Source organism: Vanacampus margaritifer, chromosome 14, assembly GCF_051991255.1.
Source record: "Vanacampus margaritifer isolate UIUO_Vmar chromosome 14, RoL_Vmar_1.0, whole genome shotgun sequence".
Taxonomy (NCBI): domain Eukaryota; kingdom Metazoa; phylum Chordata; class Actinopteri; order Syngnathiformes; family Syngnathidae; genus Vanacampus; species Vanacampus margaritifer.
The window spans coordinates 15,174,685-15,195,877 of NC_135445.1; the positions used below are offsets into that span (position 1 = coordinate 15,174,685).

General features: G+C 37.4%; 1 protein-coding gene across 1 annotated transcript; it reads right to left on the reverse strand.

The window, feature by feature from the left end:
• Positions 1-2,369: 2,369 nt before the first annotated feature.
• On the reverse strand, positions 2,370-19,979 carry st8sia3 (ST8 alpha-N-acetyl-neuraminide alpha-2,8-sialyltransferase 3). The gene is made up of 5 exons (XM_077542352.1): positions 19,406-19,979; positions 14,940-14,969; positions 10,621-10,740; positions 9,344-9,901; positions 2,370-6,364 (listed from the first exon to the last, which is right to left on the reverse strand). Exons 1-5 carry the CDS (start codon positions 19,567-19,569, stop codon positions 6,082-6,084), a joined length of 1,155 nt encoding a protein of 384 aa, XP_077398478.1. The 5' UTR covers positions 19,570-19,979; the 3' UTR covers positions 2,370-6,081.
• Between the last annotated feature and the right edge of the window lie 1,214 nt (positions 19,980-21,193).

Below are 21,193 nucleotides of genomic sequence, written 5' to 3' on the forward strand. Positions count from 1 at the left end.
CTCCATGCATGCATACACATACAGTACAGTATGCTTGAGCAAACATTAGAAAGAACATGACCACAGGCAGAACGAGCTCATGCTAATTCAAATCAATATTAGTGATGAATTTCCATGGGAGCTTTGTTTCCTTCCACTGAACATGCACGGTGATCTGAGGGCAGCTTTTATTTCTCATCTGTACACACAAGAGTCATCAATACCAAGCATGTGCGCGCATGTGTTTGAATACCTCTCAACTTTTTGGTTACAAATGGAGAGAAAAGTGTCACCATAAGCATGATGATGTTTTTTTTGTTGCGATTTTATAAAGAAATGTAAAATATGTTGTTGAATAGTTGCATTCTTTCCACCTAACAACAAATTGTGAATATTCTTCCCCCCAAACCATAAATTAATTCTACCTAATGAGTTATTAGGTTCATAATGATTATGTGCAGGTCTGATATTATGGTAGCCATGTAAGAAAGTGTATACATTTTATACTGTACTACAGCTGTTCCTTTTATACAGTAGGTATTATTTTTAAGTAAAAGTTCATATTAAGTAAAATGTTTGTCCACATGAAGACTTGTCAGTCATTTACAATCAGAATCCGATGTATTGGTCAAGTGTGTAAAAATCATAATGACCGACAGGGGGCGGCAGAATGAGAAGCCTGACTGTTCACTAATTAGCGCCCCAAGTTTCTTAGATAGAAACAAATAAAACGTGGAAGGAGGTGAGGGAGGAAAAAGGCCCAAACTGTGCTCCTTTAAGGAGCAAGTTCAGCTTTTTATTATATCATTCTAAATGACAGTAAAAATTAATTTAATACACTCGTTAGCACACCCTTTAAAAAAATGCTATGAAAATCTATGACATTTTTGGAGTTGCATTTGAAAATAAATGTGTGACGCTTTTATGAAGGAAGTGTACAAACAAATTCCTCCGTGTTACCACGTATGAGGCAAAGTTAGTTTTACAGAGTTGTTATTCATTAACCAAAGACTCAAAGGTGCGGGGGAACTATTGACACTCCTCCCTTTGCATGATTATTTAATGTCCTCTGGAGTGTAGTTCTTTTAATCATAACATTTGATTTAACCTATTGATTTCTTCTCGGCCTGAAGAGGGAGTGGGGTCTCTGACTTTTTAAACTTCTGATCAAAGAGGCGGATAAGAAGGAGAAGAAAAGGAGTATTAATAATTTACAGCAACTACACAAGCTGAATTAGAGATGACAGGAGATTAGTGGAGTCTATTAATGTGACCAAAAGCGCCTCAGAGCTGCTAGAGATTTAATATGACTATTATTCCGTGAATCAATGACATGCTACACATTGAACCTGGTTGTGTGGACATTGTTAATGTGACGCATTGGTGCATATTTGTATGTGACACTTGACACTACCTGAAATGTATGAAAAGAATTAAATGTCAATTCATTTTTGAAATGTTGTTTTTCTGTTTTGCTTGCTAGCTGAAATCAGTTATTGAAGATCTTTTTAACAAATTGGCCTCTGATTTCAAACAATCAATTTGGTAATCATACAATAACACCTTTTCTCATTTCCAGTAATGATTAATGAAAGCTTCTTTTGGTAAATTCACTGATGTTTACCTTGAAATGATGCATTCACATGTTTTGAAAAATATTTTTGACGCAACATCAGATTACGGCTTTTAATTAAGTCTAGCATTTGACTTGATCCCAGTTTTTCTTTTGTTACAAGATGCTGACATAAATCAGCAGAGTGAAGGGGTCAGAGGTCAAAGGTCAGTCTCCCCTGGCACACGCCTTCTGACCTCTCACTCACGTACATGCTGACCTACATTGCTTGGCCTTTTTCTCTCATTTTTTTTCATTTAAATTTTAGGGACACGTTAATTTACAGTAGCAAAGATTATATAATTTATTTACCCTTTTATATCAAATGAACATGTTGAATCACAAAACCGAACTAATATTTAAAAAAAAAAAAACATATATCAAAGAATATGTTCATAAATATGTTAAGTTTGTATGTAAGAATAATAAAAAAAAATCTAAATGTGAATTACAAAGCACTTTCACTCCTTAACCAAATAATTTTATGAGTCTAAAATGTATTTTTAAATCTTACATAGATCATGGAAATCACATATACAGTATCTTTCATGGCCTTAGAGACAGTGTGCAGTGTGGTTGAATGGAACGGTGCCTTACTGTAAACACACACAGCTGCACGTGGGGCAAGTCCCGAAGTCTAATAGTCGTAGCCTTTTTTGTTAGAACTAGAACAACAGATCAGGAGATGAAATGAGAACATAGTCAAAATATGTTTTCACCCCAAAAAAGTATAAATAAATCTGAATGCTGAAAAAAAAAATGACAGCACACATTTTTTTAAATTGGAGAATTTTATGACGTTTAATCTCTGAATGATGAATAAGGTACTCAATAGCAGATATGTTTCATTTTAGGCTTCTCACACAAGTTTCCTCTGCAGCATATTGTCTATTAGAATGCAGTGATACATTACATATTCATCTTCATGGATTGGGAAGCTACACGACAAACTTTTATTTCAAGATGAAATGTTCATAATATTTTTTAAACATTTGTATGTGTCACAATAAATATTTCTAAAGAAAGAAAACCAACAAACTGAGTTGGAAAGAAAAAAAAGTCCACAAACAGTATCTATGTTTAAAATGTGAAAATAAAATGACTCCAAATGTTAAGATATGTAGGGAAAGGTTTGAACATTTAAAACTTAAAAGGCAAAACCACATAAAAAATAGTACTCATTTTGCTTCTCATCTTGATAACACATTGTATCATAAATCCAAACACATTAGAGAATGACTACACAATGAGTCATTTTAGTACATTCACTATGTGAGTGATGCTGGTTCACAAGAAATTCAGTATAATAGGAAGAAGTATACTCTAGAATGTTACATATGTTATTCCATGTCCCTGCAATTCTAGTTAATCTGCATATTATATACATATATGGAAGGCGCAGAGTAATCAATTATTATGTTAATCCATAATTATATTGGAAATTGATTAATCATTAAAATATTTTATTTAATTTAAAATAGTCCAAATCATTGCAATTCCAGCCGCTCAACAGCGTATATTCCCTGATTCGTGCGTGAAAGCAGCAAAAGTCAAACATTTGTGCATTTTCTGCACTCTCAATTTGAAAAAAATCAAGTCCAGTTTTTAAATATAGCGATGGAAATTAAAACTTGTTTTCAATTCGATTCATCAACAAAATAATCCATAGATTCAGCGATTATTAAAATAATCATTAGGTATGGGCACACCACACGAGTGTGTGTTTGTGACACCTACAGGAAATTAAAATCTAAGAAAATATGGATATGGAGTTCGTCATCCCTTTTCAGTTCTAACAGTTTATTTTCTTCTGTGAAGATTTTGTACAATATTTTGTAGTGCATTTGTGGGATTTGTTTTGTCTATTCATCCAGAAGACCAGTAAGTCAGAGAGAGAGGACGGATGTCTCTGGTTGTGTCCGTCAAAAGTTCTTCCACGCCAAACTCATTCAAGCATGCCCTGATGGACCTTGCTTTGTACACTGGGACAAAATGGCCTTCTCTGTACTGCTACCTAAAGCATAGGATTGTCCCAAAAAAAAGTCTCAGGATAACTTGCAATATATGATAAGGGACAAAAATTTTATGAGCACATGCCATTTGAGGGAACGGTAAAGGTATGATGGACATTATCAACCCACCTGAGGTGGACCTACACAACCTTAACATATCACATCCAGCACTAAAAAAACATCCCTAAACACACCGAAAAAAACAATTGGTGATACATACTGGACAAAACCTGAGTATGCAAATGTAAATAAAAAAACCTGGACATAAATAAGGCATGGAGTATAATACTGCGTATATCCTCATAGGGAGTAAATAAAACCGTTGATGATGCACGATAAATAGATTTTAATTAGTGCAACAGCCTATTATAAACACATTGTGTTTTTGTTGTTGTTGTCATTTTGGCCTCCATCCTCTTAACTACTGGTGAGAATGTTCTAGGCAACAATTAGTTCACATGAAAGAAAAGTCGATTGCTTTTATACACTTAAATACTATATTTTGTATTAAACATCTTAACCTAAGAAAATTAAGCACTTTCAAAAAACATAAACAAACAGAGCCTGGAGATAACACATACAGTAAATGCAGTCAATTGGACAACAATTCTGAACCTAGTTGTATGAAAGTTGAATGTGTACTCTATTTATTATTAATGCGATTTTGGTACATTCTTTGTGTACGTTCCTTAAGAGACAGGTTTAATTTGTTATGTGACCATGCAGGTAACTCAAAACACTCTTTCTCAATTGAAATGAATGGAAATGCTATTAATATGTTCTAGCTCCACCCCCCCCCCCCCCAAAAAAAAAAAAAAAAACGAACACATTTTTTTTGTAATGTGCTTTTTAGCAAGGATAATAGCACATTGTACATGTTTGTATTACAAATTTTTGCTTGACACTCAAAGTAAAATATTTGCCTAATGACATGTATTAAAAAAAAACTCTTATAAGTCAGGTCACTCGTATCTCAAGGCACTGCTGTCATTTCAGGCTTTGTATGCATTACTGTGAACTACAACAAACGCTACTGCAAAATTACTGCCTGGCTATTTGTGGTAATATTGGCCCAACTATGCTGCCCAGCTATGATGTCACACTTTATATGTGTGGCGTATATTCGGTAGTTTTGACAAATCATGCAAAAAGTGATTGCTTATATGTGCTAGTGTAATTAAATTGAGATGAGTGTGGTTTAGTTTTTAATGCTGTCCAGGAAGAATCATTGAATGCAATCGTGATGATGTTGTTTTTGAAAAAAAGAAAAGAAAAAGTGGCACAAAATATTTAAAAAAATAAATTAATCCACCTTTTGGTTTTGTCCACCTTAACAAATCATGTTCTTTAACTGTCTTTCCCATCAAGCTAATTTACATTATTTCTAATAATTTCTAATAAATATTCCCTATGCTGTATACCAGAGGTGGGCATCGAAGGCCGGAGTCCTGCAAGTTTTGGATGTTTTCCTTCTCCAACACAGCTGATATATGATCAGCTCATCAGCAAGCACTGCATAAGCCTGATAACGATCCTGTTGATTGGAATCAGCTTGTGTTGGAAGTGAGAAATCTCCAAAACCTGCAGGACTCCGGCCCTCGAGGATCGAGATTTCCCAACTGTGCTGTATACACATTGCAAGAAAATCCTTAACAGGATGTCAACTGCTTTTTCATAATAAGCACATGCATGCCCATGTGATGTGTTGGTAAGTAATTCTGTACTTTTACAACATGTATTGATAATGTTAAGAAAACAGATGCCATAGAACTCCCCGCAGTTGTGCAATATTCCTGCAGAAACCCTGGTTTATTGTACGAGGTACCACTCGGTAGTCCCCCCTACCTCTTCAAGGCATTCAGGCACTGCATTAATAATTATAACGACGCTTGGTACAGCAGAGACCTCCACCAAGGCCTAACGTGACAAGCCCTATCTCTGTTTGTGCAGTGGAAGTAGTTTTTGAACATTTCTTTTAAACTACAATCAAACTAACAAAAAAGTGTGATCACATACAGTACCTCTTTCTTCAAGCTTCTGTGCTTGGTGGAGGTAATAACACAAGGATAGGATATGTATGGTCCATGTGTGACAATGAATGTTTAACTAAGGATTATGCATATTTTTTTTGTGTAAGGAATCATTATGTTTGAAACATTAATGACACCTTTAAGGAACACACTAGTGATGTTTTGCTGAAGCGCAGCATGACCTAAGGAGCAGCAGTCCTTGAGTGTTTTGACGGAGAAAAAAAAGAAAGAGTCCTTGTTTCTACAGGTTCAGTGAGGGGCCGTCACAGCTTGATAGAGATAGACTCTGCAATCTTGTGCTAAAATAGCACGAGAGTCCATTGCACCGCCTTGCCAAGATCGTGCTGTTGTGAAAACCACATTTATCAGTCCTCGTCTGACTGGTCCTTTTGTGACTCGGGCCCGTGGAAGCTCTGAGACAATTGAAATACCTCCTGCAGTTTCATGCCTAAGCGCAGTGGGAGAGGCTGAGCTTCAGCAGTCCCTCTGTGTGCATCTTGTAGAGGAGTTTGAACTCAGCAGGCAACTGATGGGCCTCCTGCCACTTGGTGGTGAACTTGGTGCCCTTCTTGTCGTAGTAGTGATAAGGCAGCTCCTTCCCCGTGTTGGGGTCCCAGCCGAAAGGCCAGAAGCCATACAAGTGGATCTGGTCACACATAGAAGACGCCAGCGTGTACATCAGGATGCCGGTGCTCAGACGCTTTGGCGACAGCTGTTTAGTTTTCCAGTAGCTGGTGAGTCAGATTGAGAAGAAAAATAAAGACAACAGCGCATTAGACTGCACAGAAGCATATTGCATTTACTAGGGTGGGCTGGCGGTGGTAATCATTTAAAAAAAAAAAAATCAAAATAATTTTGGGGAGAGGGGGCTTTTTTTTCTGATTTTAGGGATTTTTTCCCCCTGTTTGTTTAAAAATACTTGTTTTCTGTCATAAAAATATATTTAAAAAAACAAAAATAATATTATGAAAAATTGAGAAAAGATTCCCCAAAATTAAAAAAAATCTGGAAAAAATCTGAAAATGGGGAAGAAAATATTCAGAAAAATAGCACACAAAAATTCTGAAAAACTGAAAAAAATATTTAAAAAAAAAACTGAAAAGGATTTATTCTGAAAAACAGAAAAAATACTGAACAAACACCCATGAAAAACAGATTTTTTTTTTTTTTAGGAAAACAGCCCCTCCCCCCCAAAATAGCATGACAAAACAATATTCAAATCAACAGGTAAAGAATTATTCTGAAAAACTGAAAAAAAATCAGAAAAACTATAAAAAAAAAAATACTGAGCATAAAAATGACAAAAAACAGTAAGAAATATTCCGAAAAAAAATGAAAACAAATATTCTATAGGGTTAGGGTTACCCCCCAAAAATAATGCCAGCCCAAAAAATTACTTTTTTTTTTCAAATACGCTTCTGTAACGCTGACCATAACACAAGGCAAGGAATACATTGCATGATTGTAACATTACTGAACATTTATCCTGAGCAATATTTAAACAATTTATACTATAATGGTAAATTATTTATTTATATTAGTTTACTTCTAGTTTCCAATATGTAATTTGGTCAGAATAAATTTCAAATCAATAAAAAGGACAAAAAACTATTCTAGACGGCAGATTCCAAGGGCGAAATGATCTGCATGCAGAGAGTATTTGCATTGATGCTATTTTTAGTAGTATTGGCCCCGTCTTCTTATCATCATTCTGAATATCATTATCATTAAGTTAGAAATTCTTGTGTTTATTATTATTATCATTATTTAAGAAGATCAAAAGCTCGATCATGATATTTGGCAATAAACATGGCATACAGGCATGGTCTTCATTTAAATTGTTTTTTTTGGTATTTTGGAGTCATTTCTCGTTCACATGCAATTAGCACTTCATTCTAAGTAACAACACTAACAAATCCCCCCTTATCAACATCCTTGTCATTTGCAAGCGTGACGTTTTGACTTGTTCAAAATTTATAATCTAACAATAATCATTTATACCATTACAGAGGTCAACAGAGATGAGTTATAGCGGTGATCACTAATGACGTCTTTCATCCTCGGCACACTGTTGAGCTCGAGAGTCAAACTCTTCAGACTGGCCTCAACAAAAGGCGCTCAGCAAGTGGTTGAAGTGCTAAAAGCCAGCCTGAGCTGCTTAAACGTGGTAATACTTCCCCAGCAGGTAGATTTAATAGGCTTGGTGAAGATTAGGCTACTGTAAGAGTGGCCCATTCTGTTACTACAACACTAAGAAGCAGACTTAAATCCCTTTCTGCAGTTTCAACTCGGTGCCATACCTTTCACTAAATAGTAGTTTCCCTATAATCTGGCTTTTGAGTTTAAATCTCCTTTTTGCCACACACGCTCGCACACAGTTGAATGCTATAAAAAATAAATGTCAACATGTGGTCTACAGCTGTTCAAAAATTTGATTTGAGTCTGAATTAGAAATACAGTAAAGTTAATTAGAGCAAGCCACAGCCTATAAAATGTCGCTCGAACGAGTTTGCAAATACGTATGAACGAATTGAGAGGCTAATTGCTAAAATCAATTTGTTCTTTTACTGTATTATTATTATGTCCGTTCGGTATTTTTTTCCCATAATGCCGTATGCGCATGCACAAGTTAATATCCCGGGGGGGAAGCCAAACAAATACAGTAAAAATAATAAAACCATAAGTAAATTCTAATAAACAATGTTTACTCACTTAATTTTTGAACGTATTGGTATTTTGTAGGCCAAATGCTAAACAAATATATATATATTTTTTTTTTTACTTGTAGTATTCAAGTCAATACCCCGTAACATTATGTTTTTAGCATTTAGCCTACATGTACATTCAAACATATTTGCAAGGTTGAACGTATTATTTACAAACTTGTTTGAACATATTTAAATACGTTTGAACATATTTGTAAATACTTTCAAACAAGTTTGCCTGTCAATTTTTCTTACTCCACATTGGGCAGTTTCACGCTTCCATATTAAACGAGTAGTAACTAAGTATCTATCTACAAATGCAAAATATTCCTAATCTACAGAACTCGTTTTTCCATTGGGATTTTTTTTTAATACAAAACATATGGCACCCTGGTGGGGAACAGGGTTATAATAGTTTTAAATTGTTCATTCTAGTTTTTTTTTTCTAAAGACTTATTTTTTTAAATTCAGCTAGTTTTTAGAGCGGGTTTGTTTTTTTATTCTTTTTTTTTTTTTTAATTAGTAGTATTGGTTTGTTTTTTAAATAAATGGAGAATTTTTCAAGTACAAGATAAAAAAACAAACAAAAAAAGGTCACCGTAAGTATTCTGTAAAAGAGATTGCCGATTTCCAAATGACTTTTCGATATTCCTTCTTCCGTTTGGTTGTACAGTAATACAGAAATAAAATAAATACATTTAAAATCAAATTAAAAAGCAGTTTTAGTTTTAGTTATAAATAGTTAACAATAATAATCATGGTGGGGAATCACTGTTGTAGATAGATCACAGTATTAAGTTCTCTCGGTGTTGCTTTGTTGCAGTAGTTCAGACCGAATATGAAATGTTGACTACACCTGGGTTGTCAGATCACAAGATCACACAAACTACATTGACCATATATGGAAACATGCCAGCTCACATTCGGTCTGACTGCAGAATTTCTCTCAACTTTAATTGTTGACGTACACTATAGTGTCTTTGCCAGTGAGGGTGCATGTCTTACTTGTTTATGTGCTGCATGATGTTTCCAGGCCAGGCCAGCTGGATGTTCAGTTGGCCTTGATGTTCCACAAAAAAATCCACCAGTGTCCTGGTCACTGTGGCTGACGTGTGGAAGAAGAACGCTGGGATCCACAGAATTGCACCGTCCAGTTTCTTCAAGCTCAGGAAGAAATTATTCCTATCCTGCACCGTCAATAGGTTGTTGTAGTATTTCTCTAAGATACTCGGGTTGAAGGTTGTCATGTTTGTGCGCCGCCCGACATCTCTCTTGAAGACTTCTGTTGGTGCAAAGTTGCAGCGGAAGACAAAGTCAAACTTCTCAATCTGATCACCGCAACGTGAGCCGGTGAGGATGCCGCTGTTGCCAACAACTGCGCAGACATTGTAGTGCTTGTTCAGAATCGGCGAGACCTCGGGGAGGAGCGAGCGGAAGTTCTCGCCGATGGAGTAGACGTACTTGTGGCTGGAGTAGGCGTAATGCATCAGCTGGCCAATGCGGACTAAGCTGCGTGTTAAGGTGAAGTTGTGAGGAATGTCGATGTACTGGGAGATTTCCTTCCTGAAAGATGCAAAAAGAAATGGATGATGAAAAGGGTAATGCAGACACGGTTTCATAGAAAAAGAATGTTTAAAAAAAATGATTCACCAGTTAATTAAAAATAATAATTTTAATCGCATTTTAACTCATTCACTCCCAGACATTTTTACTGAAGTAACCCTCTTCGCTCCCAGCTGTTTTACTGGATTGTGGCTGATTTTGCAAGGTCCACAGAATATTCGTGTTCTATTGCTATATAAACATGGAACCTACCAAAAGAAAGATTAAAGTCTCTTCTTTTATCAGGAAAAAATATTTGTTTCCGTTTTGCAGCAATTAGCATTGGAATATCATTCATCATTATTCACAAACCTGTTGAAAACACTGGGAAAAAGAGCTTGTTGCAACACGACCCTGTCTGATCTCTTATACTCTACTGCCACCTGCTGGCTGTTTTTGTAATAACTACTATTGCTTTAAGCGACCTCTTCATGTCAGAAGCTGCCTTCTTCTGTATGCTCTAGCATAAAAAAAACTCATATAAATAAGTTTTGGGGTTTGAATGAATTAAAGTAATCTTTAATGAGCAGCTCTAAAATTGAAAACTGATTGGTATCAGCCAATCTCACTCATGGATTATCGTATCAAAATCAACAGCATAAAATCCTGAGTGGAACATCCCTAATAATGTTCCTAAAATGTTTGTTTTATGTGATCCAAATATTTGTTTACGTATGTACCTCTGCTGGATAAAAGCTGTGCTGTTGTATCTCCATTTAGAGGAATTCTTCAGGTCTTCGCTAAGAGCATTGGTCAGTGGTGTGAAAGCTGGATCCAGATACTTCAGTGCCAACTGTGAGCTGCACACGGAAGGAGAAAAAGGAGGAAAGTAGTCCACAAGTTTAGATGTGGTTTAATACCTTGCCCAAGCGCATATTTGACAGTAGTCAGGATGCAGTGTACCCTCCCTATGCCGCAGATTCTCCCCCATCAGACTTCTTTTTGTTCCCCAGACTGAAACATGAACCAAATCCAACATTTTGATACTGATGAATATTTGACAGAAGCTGTAGAGGGTCACCAAAGTGTAGCCCCCCAAGGACCACATGAGTATTCTAGAAATGTCTCACCAGATACACAGTAAATTATGTAGAGTAAAATTGACTCTATTTAGAGTAGGACCAAATAGACTCAGTTTTAGAGTAATAGTAACACTTGGAAGAGAGTAAAATAAAGAATTGAAAAAATAAAGAAAGTCACTCAAGGGTTGAGGAACAAACTCACGACCTTGAGAGACTGCCACACTAACCCCATGAGCTCGGTCACGCTACTCTTCGTTTCTATCCAAGAGGAGAACACATTTTTGCTTGGAGTTACAAAGATTCCAACTGACACAAGTAATCTACTATATACTAATAACACACACCTGCTGTGTTGCTCAGGGAGTAGATCAGCAGTCTCCCAAGCTAAAGGTTGTGAGTTCATTCCTCAACCCTTGAGTGACTTTTATTTCTTTTAATCAAATTTTTTATTTTACTCTCATCCAAGTGTAAAACTGAGTCTATTTGGTCCCACTCTAAAGTGAGTCAAATTTACTCTATATCATTTACTGTGTAGTGTTGCCAATTGATATTTTTACGTTTTGTAATTAATTTGTGAAATCATCAAATCAGCTTTAGTGACAAAGTATGCAAAACACACAAGGAATTCGTCTTCACAGACAACACATCCAAGAAACATGAAATAACATTGACATAATGGCAAGCCTGGCGGGTCATGCAATACAATAATGCAAGCAATATGACATCCCGTTCATTCGTTTGTCTTTCGTCGTTCTTGAAGTCACTGGACCGAGAGGTGAGTTACCGAACCACATAAAACATCCCTAAACGTTAATTTCATCCCTAAACGTTCAAATAAAGTTTTGAGCTGTGTAGTCAGCCGAAAAGTTTAGCTCACTAGAAGCGTTCTGTGCTAGTCGTAGAGCCCGGGTTCGATCCCCGACAATAAGTAGATTTGGGGACAAAAAAGTTTGGGCACCTCTGATTTAGAACATGATGTCATTTATTCATTTGTCAAGACTACAAAAGAGAGTTATGGGTTTTTTTTTCTATACATTCATCCATACAAAGACGTCATCACCAATGGCGGAGGCACGTGGTGGCCAGGGGTGGCATTTGCCTTTTTGCTGCAAAGTGGCAGAAAGCTCTATTGTAACTGAGCAACTCACTGACAATTGTAACAGCTCCAATGCATTGAATTCATAACATATTATTTTATGCAGCCCACTAGTCAGCGCTCGCAGCCCAAGGTCGGCATGCGAACGGTATAGCTGCATGCATAACAACCACTTATTTAGACATTTCAGGTATGAACTTATGGCCACCCATATATGAGTCATGGTTTCACCCTGGCCACCCCAATAAAAAATTCCTGGCTACGCCCCTGGACATCACCCTAGCAAGTCGCGTACATTTTTGTAAACTGCCTCTATTTTCTAGCCTTGTTGAGTCTGACACATCACCTTATGTATCAAATACAGTCTAAAGGTGCTTATTTCAAATGTAGTCATATTCTGCCCTAGCGGCATCAACCATGAACACGAAGTAACAACTACGCAAGAGAACCTTGGTGCATTAATACGGACAGGTCGGCTAACTCCACCTGATTGATGTACTTGTTTTATTGGTTATTGAACGGGTGGCGAGAAAAGACATAAGACTTTTTACAAGTCAGCAACAGACCACCAGCGAGTGGTAACTTGGTGATGGATGCAACATGTAAATCAGTTAGCTGCAGATTTGTTTGTGGTGCAAATGTCAGGGATCTTGTTTTATGATAGGATTGAATTTGTTTCTCCCAGTGAGGTTAGTTAAAGACTTGAAATTGCATTGAAAAATGCAAAATGACGCAGTGTGAGTGTGAATGGTTGTTTGTCTACATTAAGTGTGACCATCCGTTGACTGGCGACCAGTCCAGAGTGAACCACGACTCTCTCCCAAACGATCCCAGCTCAACTGTGACTCCAATGAGGACATAGAACATTGAAAGGATGAATGGAATTTATTTGCCCTGTCAACACTTTATTTTGCTGACACATTTAATGTGGCAAACTGGTAGGTAGTGAAGTTTATAGGGATTTTATAGGTACTGTCTTGTGTATATTTTCCACCCTTTTAAATGTTCTGTAGCCACACATTGTGCAATCTTTAAGATAAAGAAATGGTCTTAAAATGTCTTCAATTTAAAGACGGGCTGCAAAATTAATCAAATTTTAATCATGATCACAATTTTGGCTGCCACAATGAAATTAACCTGGTTGTCTTTAATATTTACATTTAAAATGCAGGCTGTGCTGTATATCTAATCAAACACTTTCTCGTCAAATACAAATTAGATGGATGGTAAAGGCTTGATTACCCGGTGGACTGTTGAGAGTGAGTCATGTCAAAGGAAGAAAATTGCCCTTGGTAAATTGTGTGGATTTTTTTTTCATTATTCATCATTTGCTCTTAAAAGATAAACAATTTATTTTAAAGTTTCATTTTGGACTGAAAATTGTTTACATATTGGTTTATTATTTAATAAATACAGATGTTTTCCCTAACATGATGAATAATTGTCATTAATAATCATGATTACAATATTGATCAAATGAATTGTGATTAGCATTTTAGCAAATTCTGGGTGCAACAACCCTACAATGTGGGTGTTTCCTGTCAAATCTGGCACAATCTCCCATCAACTTAAACACTTTTCCTCTTTCACACCCCAGCGGTACAGTCCAACGCCCAGTGAAGATGAAACATCATGTTGCACTTGGAAGTTTTGATTCTGGTCCAACAAATGTCCCGACACGTTGACTTAAAAAAAAGTTTTTAAAATATGTCTACGTTAAAGGGACTCGCCTGGTCCGTGGCACAAGGAAGTTGGGCACCGCTAATGTATCGATAGTATTCACTGACGTCAGCTGTGTTTCTATTGTGTTTACACCAAATGTTTTTTTTGTCATTGATGAATGTCACCCGCAGCTTCCTCTAACGTTACTTATGTAAGCAAGTCGTATGCCGAAGATTTAGCTCAACTCTCCTTGCAGCGGTACACGTTGAAACGATTGGTTAGTGGAATCGATTGGATTACAAACATTTGCCGATGTTACTGCTCTGAGGTAGGATGGCTCACTCCCAAAACACGGACATTCTTGGGTGTTCTGTACTTTTGGATTTTATTGGTTGCTATGTGCATTTATCATTTGTGAATTTGAGGTGAAGAATCTCAGGTTATTTTTAAAACAAGTTAGCTAGTTCCCCGACCGTGCTAGCTACTAGCGCTAGCATGTCACAACAAAAACAACAACAACATTGTTGATTCATCACTTATTTTCGTACACTTTAATAACAATTTCAACTTTTGGGCTGCTGGGAAAGGAAAATAAGAGACCTTAATGAGGGTATTTGGAGAGATCTCAAAATCAAACATATTGATCACTTGATCTATTTTTACCCAGAGCTATCCACGGCTCACGTATATCACGATCGCATTATAGTAAAAGCATTTTTACCATCTTAAATTGACACTTACCTTAATCAAAGAGGTCAGAACAATTTTTGTCGGTTGGAAAATCTTTCGATTTATTTTTGCAATTCCGGACACTTCTTTGTCCGTTCCCATTTGACATTCCATGGACCCGTGAATGGCACACAATGTGGGGCAAATGACGTCACGTGAATACTATCTTGAGGCAGGCACATCCCTTGCCCTTGCTTTTATTGATGTTCATCAAAACAAACATTTAGAAAACATTCTCTCCTTCAAATTGTCTGTCAATTATTAGCCTGATTGTTTTGCACACCCCAAAAAAACATCATATTTAAAATGTGCTTTATTGTTCTTATGGTTTTCAATGATATTTACAAATCTGAAGAAAACTTGACCCGCCATGATTTACAGCCAGCTCTCAAAATTCAAGGAATCTCATTCCCAGGAACTTTGCCCATTGTGAAGACAGAATTATCCCTACAGATCGTATAATGTGTCAGAAGTGTGTATTGGTACTCACCTGAGGTCAGGTTTGCGAGGCGGCCTTTCACTGCAGAAAGAAAATCAAACAAATACAGTCACAATAAGTCAAATGCAAACCCTTTGAAGAAACAAATCAAATTTGAATATGCTTTCATGACCTTTTAAATTTTAAGCATTTAAGTAAAAATGTATTTTTGCATCCTTACTTGCAAGTGTTATTAGGCATTAGGCAAAGCAATCAACCCTCAATTATTTGGATCCATAAAGCACACAGTATTACAGCACAGTTTTGGCTTGACAGGGGCACTACAGAAGACCCACACACACTCGATCCATCCACTAGTCACAAAAGATAAAAAGTGTCACCACGACTTTCTCACAATTGTGCAACATGGCAAAAGGAAATGTGAGTGTTTGTCCACCATCCACCAAAAGAACTTCAAGTCTAACTCACTCAAAGCATAACCTTGGCCCACCATGACAGCCAAGCGAGAAGGAAAATGATTACAGCAGGAGGGAAATGAATGGAGCGCTTGTGCTGTAAATCAGAGTCAAGGGCAGTTTGCTGACTTCCAGAACCTTTGCTAGATCAACTGTGTTTTAGCATCCCACTCTTGATCGCACATGAAGGATTTCCATGGATGTGGACTGTAATGACCCTGCTGAGCTCTATAGTGCCAATCCAGTTTGTCTTTGGACAGGAAGTCTTGAATCTGAGAATGGGTAACATACACAGCATCATTAAAAAAAAAGAAAGAAACAGAAAAAAAGATGTGGTTTTAGAATAGCTTTGAAGCGGGGAAGTAGTTCTAACGTAATATTTCTCTCTTTTTTTTATTTTTATTATTTCAAATAATTAAGGCAAGCTGCTTCTCAACTGCCAAAGGCAAAGACAATGTGGCTCTTCATTAGTTCAACAAATTCAAGTAATGCACTAGGACAGGGGTGCTAAAGTTTGGTCTTCGAGAGCCCCTATCCAGCCTGTTTTCCATGTTTCTCTCCACTAACACACCTGTTTCATGATCAGGATCGTTATCAGGCTTCTGCAAAGCTTGCTGATTAGCTGGTCATTAGATTCAGCTGTGCTGCAGGAGGGAAACATGGAAAACAGGCTAGATAGGGGCTCTCGAGGACCGAACTTGAGCACCCCTGCACTAGGACAAGGTAGGTGAGTACTAGAAATGTTAGAAAAAATTGATTTGGCAATATATCGCGATATAACAGCGCGCAATTCTCGAATCGATTTGATATGCGGCCAAATAGATTTTTAAACATACATTTTTTTATGGGAATATTCAACAAAACGTCTTGCTTAGGGTTAGGATTCACACATTAAGCATGGAAGAATGTTATATTAATGGAATTTTAAGCCTTAATATTTTATTTCAGTGCTGTTCAAACATGCAACAGACTGCAACCTGTTTGTTAAATGCAGTGGCTTAGTTATAAGCCTGAATTTTCAGATAAATAAATACATTTTCAATTTATAGATTCGTATCGGGATTAATCGGTATCGAACCGTGATACGAATCGCCCTAGTGAGTACTATAATGTTAACCCTGTCCATGATATTATACAGTCTTGACAACAACAGGTACACCTGCACAATGTAAACTTGTGAACCCTAATATTCAATATTTCTCATGAGATCATGGCAATTTTTTTCAAAGGCAAATATTAAACTGCAGTTCTTTGTCAGCTCAAAACCTGGTGACCTTTTCTAGGGCAACAATCCTTTGGTAGCACTTTAAAATGCAAGGAACAAAGTATGGCGACAGTCACTGAAATAACTGACAAATGTCAAAACAAATCAAATATTACTGAAAATTAACCCAGTTCCATCAAAACAATTCATAGCAGTTACAACTTTATCAGTGACAACAGCTCAAAACATATTCCTAATCCAGAAATAAATGCTGTGGGAAGCAGTCAAATAACTTCAAGAAGAAGCAGCAGATTAGTAAAGCGGGATTGAGCTCATCAAAATTCCACATGTGAGATTAAGTGACAGATGTTTTCCTTCAGTGGGACGCACACATCTAATGTGCAGATTGCAGACCAGTTTATTAGTGCAAAGATTATTAAAAACATGTCCGCCAATTACCTCCAGCCATTAAAATATACCCATACCCACTATACCCACTTTAAGAATTCAACATAATAGCACAATGCACACAATGTCTCAGCCAACAATTTGGCAGGACTAGCCAAAGCTCCAGAATGAAAGAAGCTTTTGACGCAGCAGTCGAACCATGATTCTGCAACTGAATCCCAATAGCTGATAAACTGACTTCAGTAACCGATAAGCGCCCACAGCCATGACAACTCGGCGGTGTCTCATCGATCAAATAAAGCGGAACACATATTATTTTAGTCTATCTTTGGTTTCTTTAATGAAACATCCGGCAGACAACATATTTTTGGGATGCATTGAAAACAGCCAATATCTACACTGTGATTTACTAGGAATGTTGTTGAAGCGTTCATAGTGAAAGTCGTTATTTTTTTAATGATAAGATATGATTAAAGGTTGTTAGAACAAATTGGTCATTTCAGAAGTGTGTATTAAACTAGTAGCCCTTCACATTAATCAGTACCCAAGAAGTAGCTCTCAGCTTCAAAAAGATTGACGACCCCCTTGTCTTGAGGTTTCACTGCAGAGATGGTGAATTTGAGTTAGATGACTTGGACTTGAGTCAACTTGAGTTTTTACGACTTATGACTTGCTTGGCAAAAACTTCTGAAAAACTCGACTTTGTCTTGGAATTCACGAGACTCTTGACTTTGATCTACACTTGACAAGTCATTTGTTTACATTTAAAAGTATTTTAAAATAGTGCACTTTTGTTTTGGAAAGAAAAGTCTTTTTTTTCATGTGAGTGTCATGCACACCGTAACCAAGCCATCAGTAGCGCTATGTGTTACAGAGGACGCTCCAAAGACAAATATTTTGGATTTGGGATTATCTTTTTAATGAAACTGGGAAAAAGACATGAGCAAAATTCAAGGTTTGCCACTCAAAGATAAGAGACACAAAATTTCTGACATTTATCTTCACTTGTCAGACACTTACGGGCACATGCCTCGTGTTATACTATTTGTGTGAATTGTGAAGCTAAGCTAGCTATGCTAGCTTGAGACTTTAGCTCACCAATAGTTGATCAAATACCAACAAAACTTCATGTCAGTTGTGCATTTAATTGAGAAAACAATAAAGTGATATATTAGACATTACGGAGACTGTTATGTTTAAATGCTACCATTAAAAAATAAATTGTGGTATAAGCATAGAAATGTATACATGGTAGGGCTGGGTATTGCCAACAACTGTACGAAACCACGATACGTATCGCGACACACGTATCCCGATACTTGTCCTTCAAGGCTTTATATATCCTGATATTTTACATTACTTAACATACATTTATATGAAAACAGTCATATGTATACCCAAATGATATGTTTATTATGCTGGATGGCAAAAATGCTTTCTTCTTCTAATGTTAGCAACACTTTCAGTTTACCACCAATGCCACCATGCCTGGTCAAAATATGTGCACACTGCAAAGCTAGGAGCAGCTTTCAGCGGGGAAACTGGGAGCCGGGAAACTTTATGAATGAAGCAATATCAATTCTGATGCCTTTGTATTGATATGTGTATTGTCAAAAGGCTCGCAACAATTTATTCCCGCATCGATTTTTTGAGCACACCCCTAATACATAGGCCTCACTTTCAGTTGCTTTTATGGATGTCAGCATGTCCGCCATATTAGATGTGGCAGAACCTCCTAATTTAGGGTTGGGTAATTTCGGGGCTCTAAACTAATGCACACTGACTTTACTGAACTTCATAAAGCGACAACCTACATTCGCCCATTGCACATGTGATTTTCCTCCTATATACACAGTATAACATACCAATATTTATCGTTACATTAACAGTGTTAGCTATAGCTGCAAAGACCCATGCAAATGTTAAAAATGATGCATTCTTCGAATTAAATAAAAGTATATATAAATTAATTTCATACGCTTAAGTTATTTAAATTTTAGAGCTATGTAAAATGTACCTTTTGTGTTATGATCAGTGAATCTCTTTTATCACTCCATATTGTAACTGAGCAAGATTGTATGACTTGACTTACAGTACAATTTGCTTAAACTTCACTCAACTTGCTTGAAATTTGAAGGTGACTCGACATGCTTGAGATGAAGGTTATGACTTGTGACTTGCACATTTGTGATTTACTCCCACCTTTGGTACTGTACTGTACATTACTACCAATTTACAAGGGAGTAATTCACCATTGAAGATGAGTGAAACAGCATGCAGTCCAGTTCAGTGTGTGCAGCCAGGCCCACGTTTCAGGCTGCACTGAGGCCCTCACCATTGGGTACTGTGGTTACGGTTAATGAATTAGCATCCACAGTAACAACGACCTAAATGAAATGATCCAAGCAAACGCCAGACAAAAATGCAAACAGATCCTGGTTGAAACTCACCGATACCCCGCGTGGAACATGTACATCCTCGGTCCCCCGTTCGGTCCATATCTGGGGGTTCCGAGAAGGAAGTCCTTCTTAATGGACACGTAGCTGATGAGAGACAGAATGAGCAGCGCCACACTGAACATGACGAGCCCCAGGGCGCTAGCGATGCGCACCATCCTGTCTCGGCGTCAGTGGGTGGCCGAGCCCCGCACGAGGATGCGGCCGAGGCTGGACGAGAGCGGAGGAGACGTGGACACGATCAAGAGCATAGCCGAGGTAGGGGGAAGGAAAAAAAAAACACGACGCGATGTTAGCGACTGAAAGCGAACAAGGACATCATAGCAGATGAAGGGTGCCGTGTCCTTTAAAAAAACAAAAAACGATTTCTTAAGCTAAATACGAGAAACAGGCAGCATCGCAGAAATGAGACCTGCTGGCGGTGAAAGCGACAGACGTGTCCCTTCAGAATCATCCTCGCGGTGTCTCTGCCCTTCCTTCCGTGTGTCATTAATTAAGACAGCGTTAGCTTTAAGAGATGCGGCTCTATTGCTACTCTAATCACATAAACAGCATCCTTAAGCGAGGCGGAGCTCTGTCTTCTGCAGGTTGGGGGTGCAGGGAAACGCACCACCACCGGACATTTCATTAGGTACAGCTGACATGACACTTCCCAAACATATTTTTGCGTGCAGTGCAATACTACAAATAAACTATTGCATAGTTTCTGTCCACAGGCAGTTAAATGCATAAAACCCCCTTAATAAATGCACGTACGCATGACCACTTTTAAATTGACTTTATATTGGCATTAGGGCTTATTTTATTATTTGTTGTGTATAAGCATGTCATTGTTGATAATTTATGTTTTTATGATGTAGTGCCGAAGGATGCTGCTGAAATAAGTTTAATTGTGTACACAATGACAAATAAAGTTCTATTCTATTCTATTCTATAAGCAAAGGTGGCAGTTCTCACATTCCGTACCTATGAAGAACATTCACCCACTTTTGTTTATTACCCCCCCCCCCTCCCAAAAAAAACAACAAATTTACTGTTGCAAAACAAAACAGACTCTGAAATGTAGCTTCTTAAGAAAAAGTCCAAATTAATATGCAGTGCCAATTTTGATAAAAGAAGAAGAGACTTCTTTGTGCACAAAATAGTTTCTATTTGATAAATTTTTACATAGTGCTTGTATTGAGAAGAATCCAAAAATAATTACATCATGCATTTTACTAAGCACTCGCTAGCATTGGCTTGACTTTTACACTATCAAAAAAAAAGAAAGAAAGAAAAACATGATCCAAAGGTTTGCTAACGTTGTGATGCTGAGTGACCAAAAAAAAAGAGCAAAATTACTGAAACAATTCACCTTACCTGTACAGTATGGGCTCTATTTTCATGACCAGTGCAAATTTGGTGTGACGTTTGATATAATTCTGTGAGGACTGAGGCAGGTTAGCCATTCATTCATTCATTTTGCAGACATACGCGTATAAAAAAAAAAGGGGTGACTTGCGCTGTTGTGGGTGTGAACACAGCCGACCTCATACGCCACCAATAAGCTCTTCCTGCCTGATAATTTGTGTGCCCCCCACACCCCTAATAACCTGGTAGTAGGGCAAGAAAAGCCTGGTAGACCACCGGGCTAATAAAACCCTGGGGAGAAAGCCTGCTATCGGTATGATATTTAGCAACAACTCCATCTCATCCGTAGGCATGCTTGGAGAAACCGGGGATATCATTAAACATGCTAATGGCTGCACCTTTAGGAATTTTTTCCCTCAGATCCAGGATAGA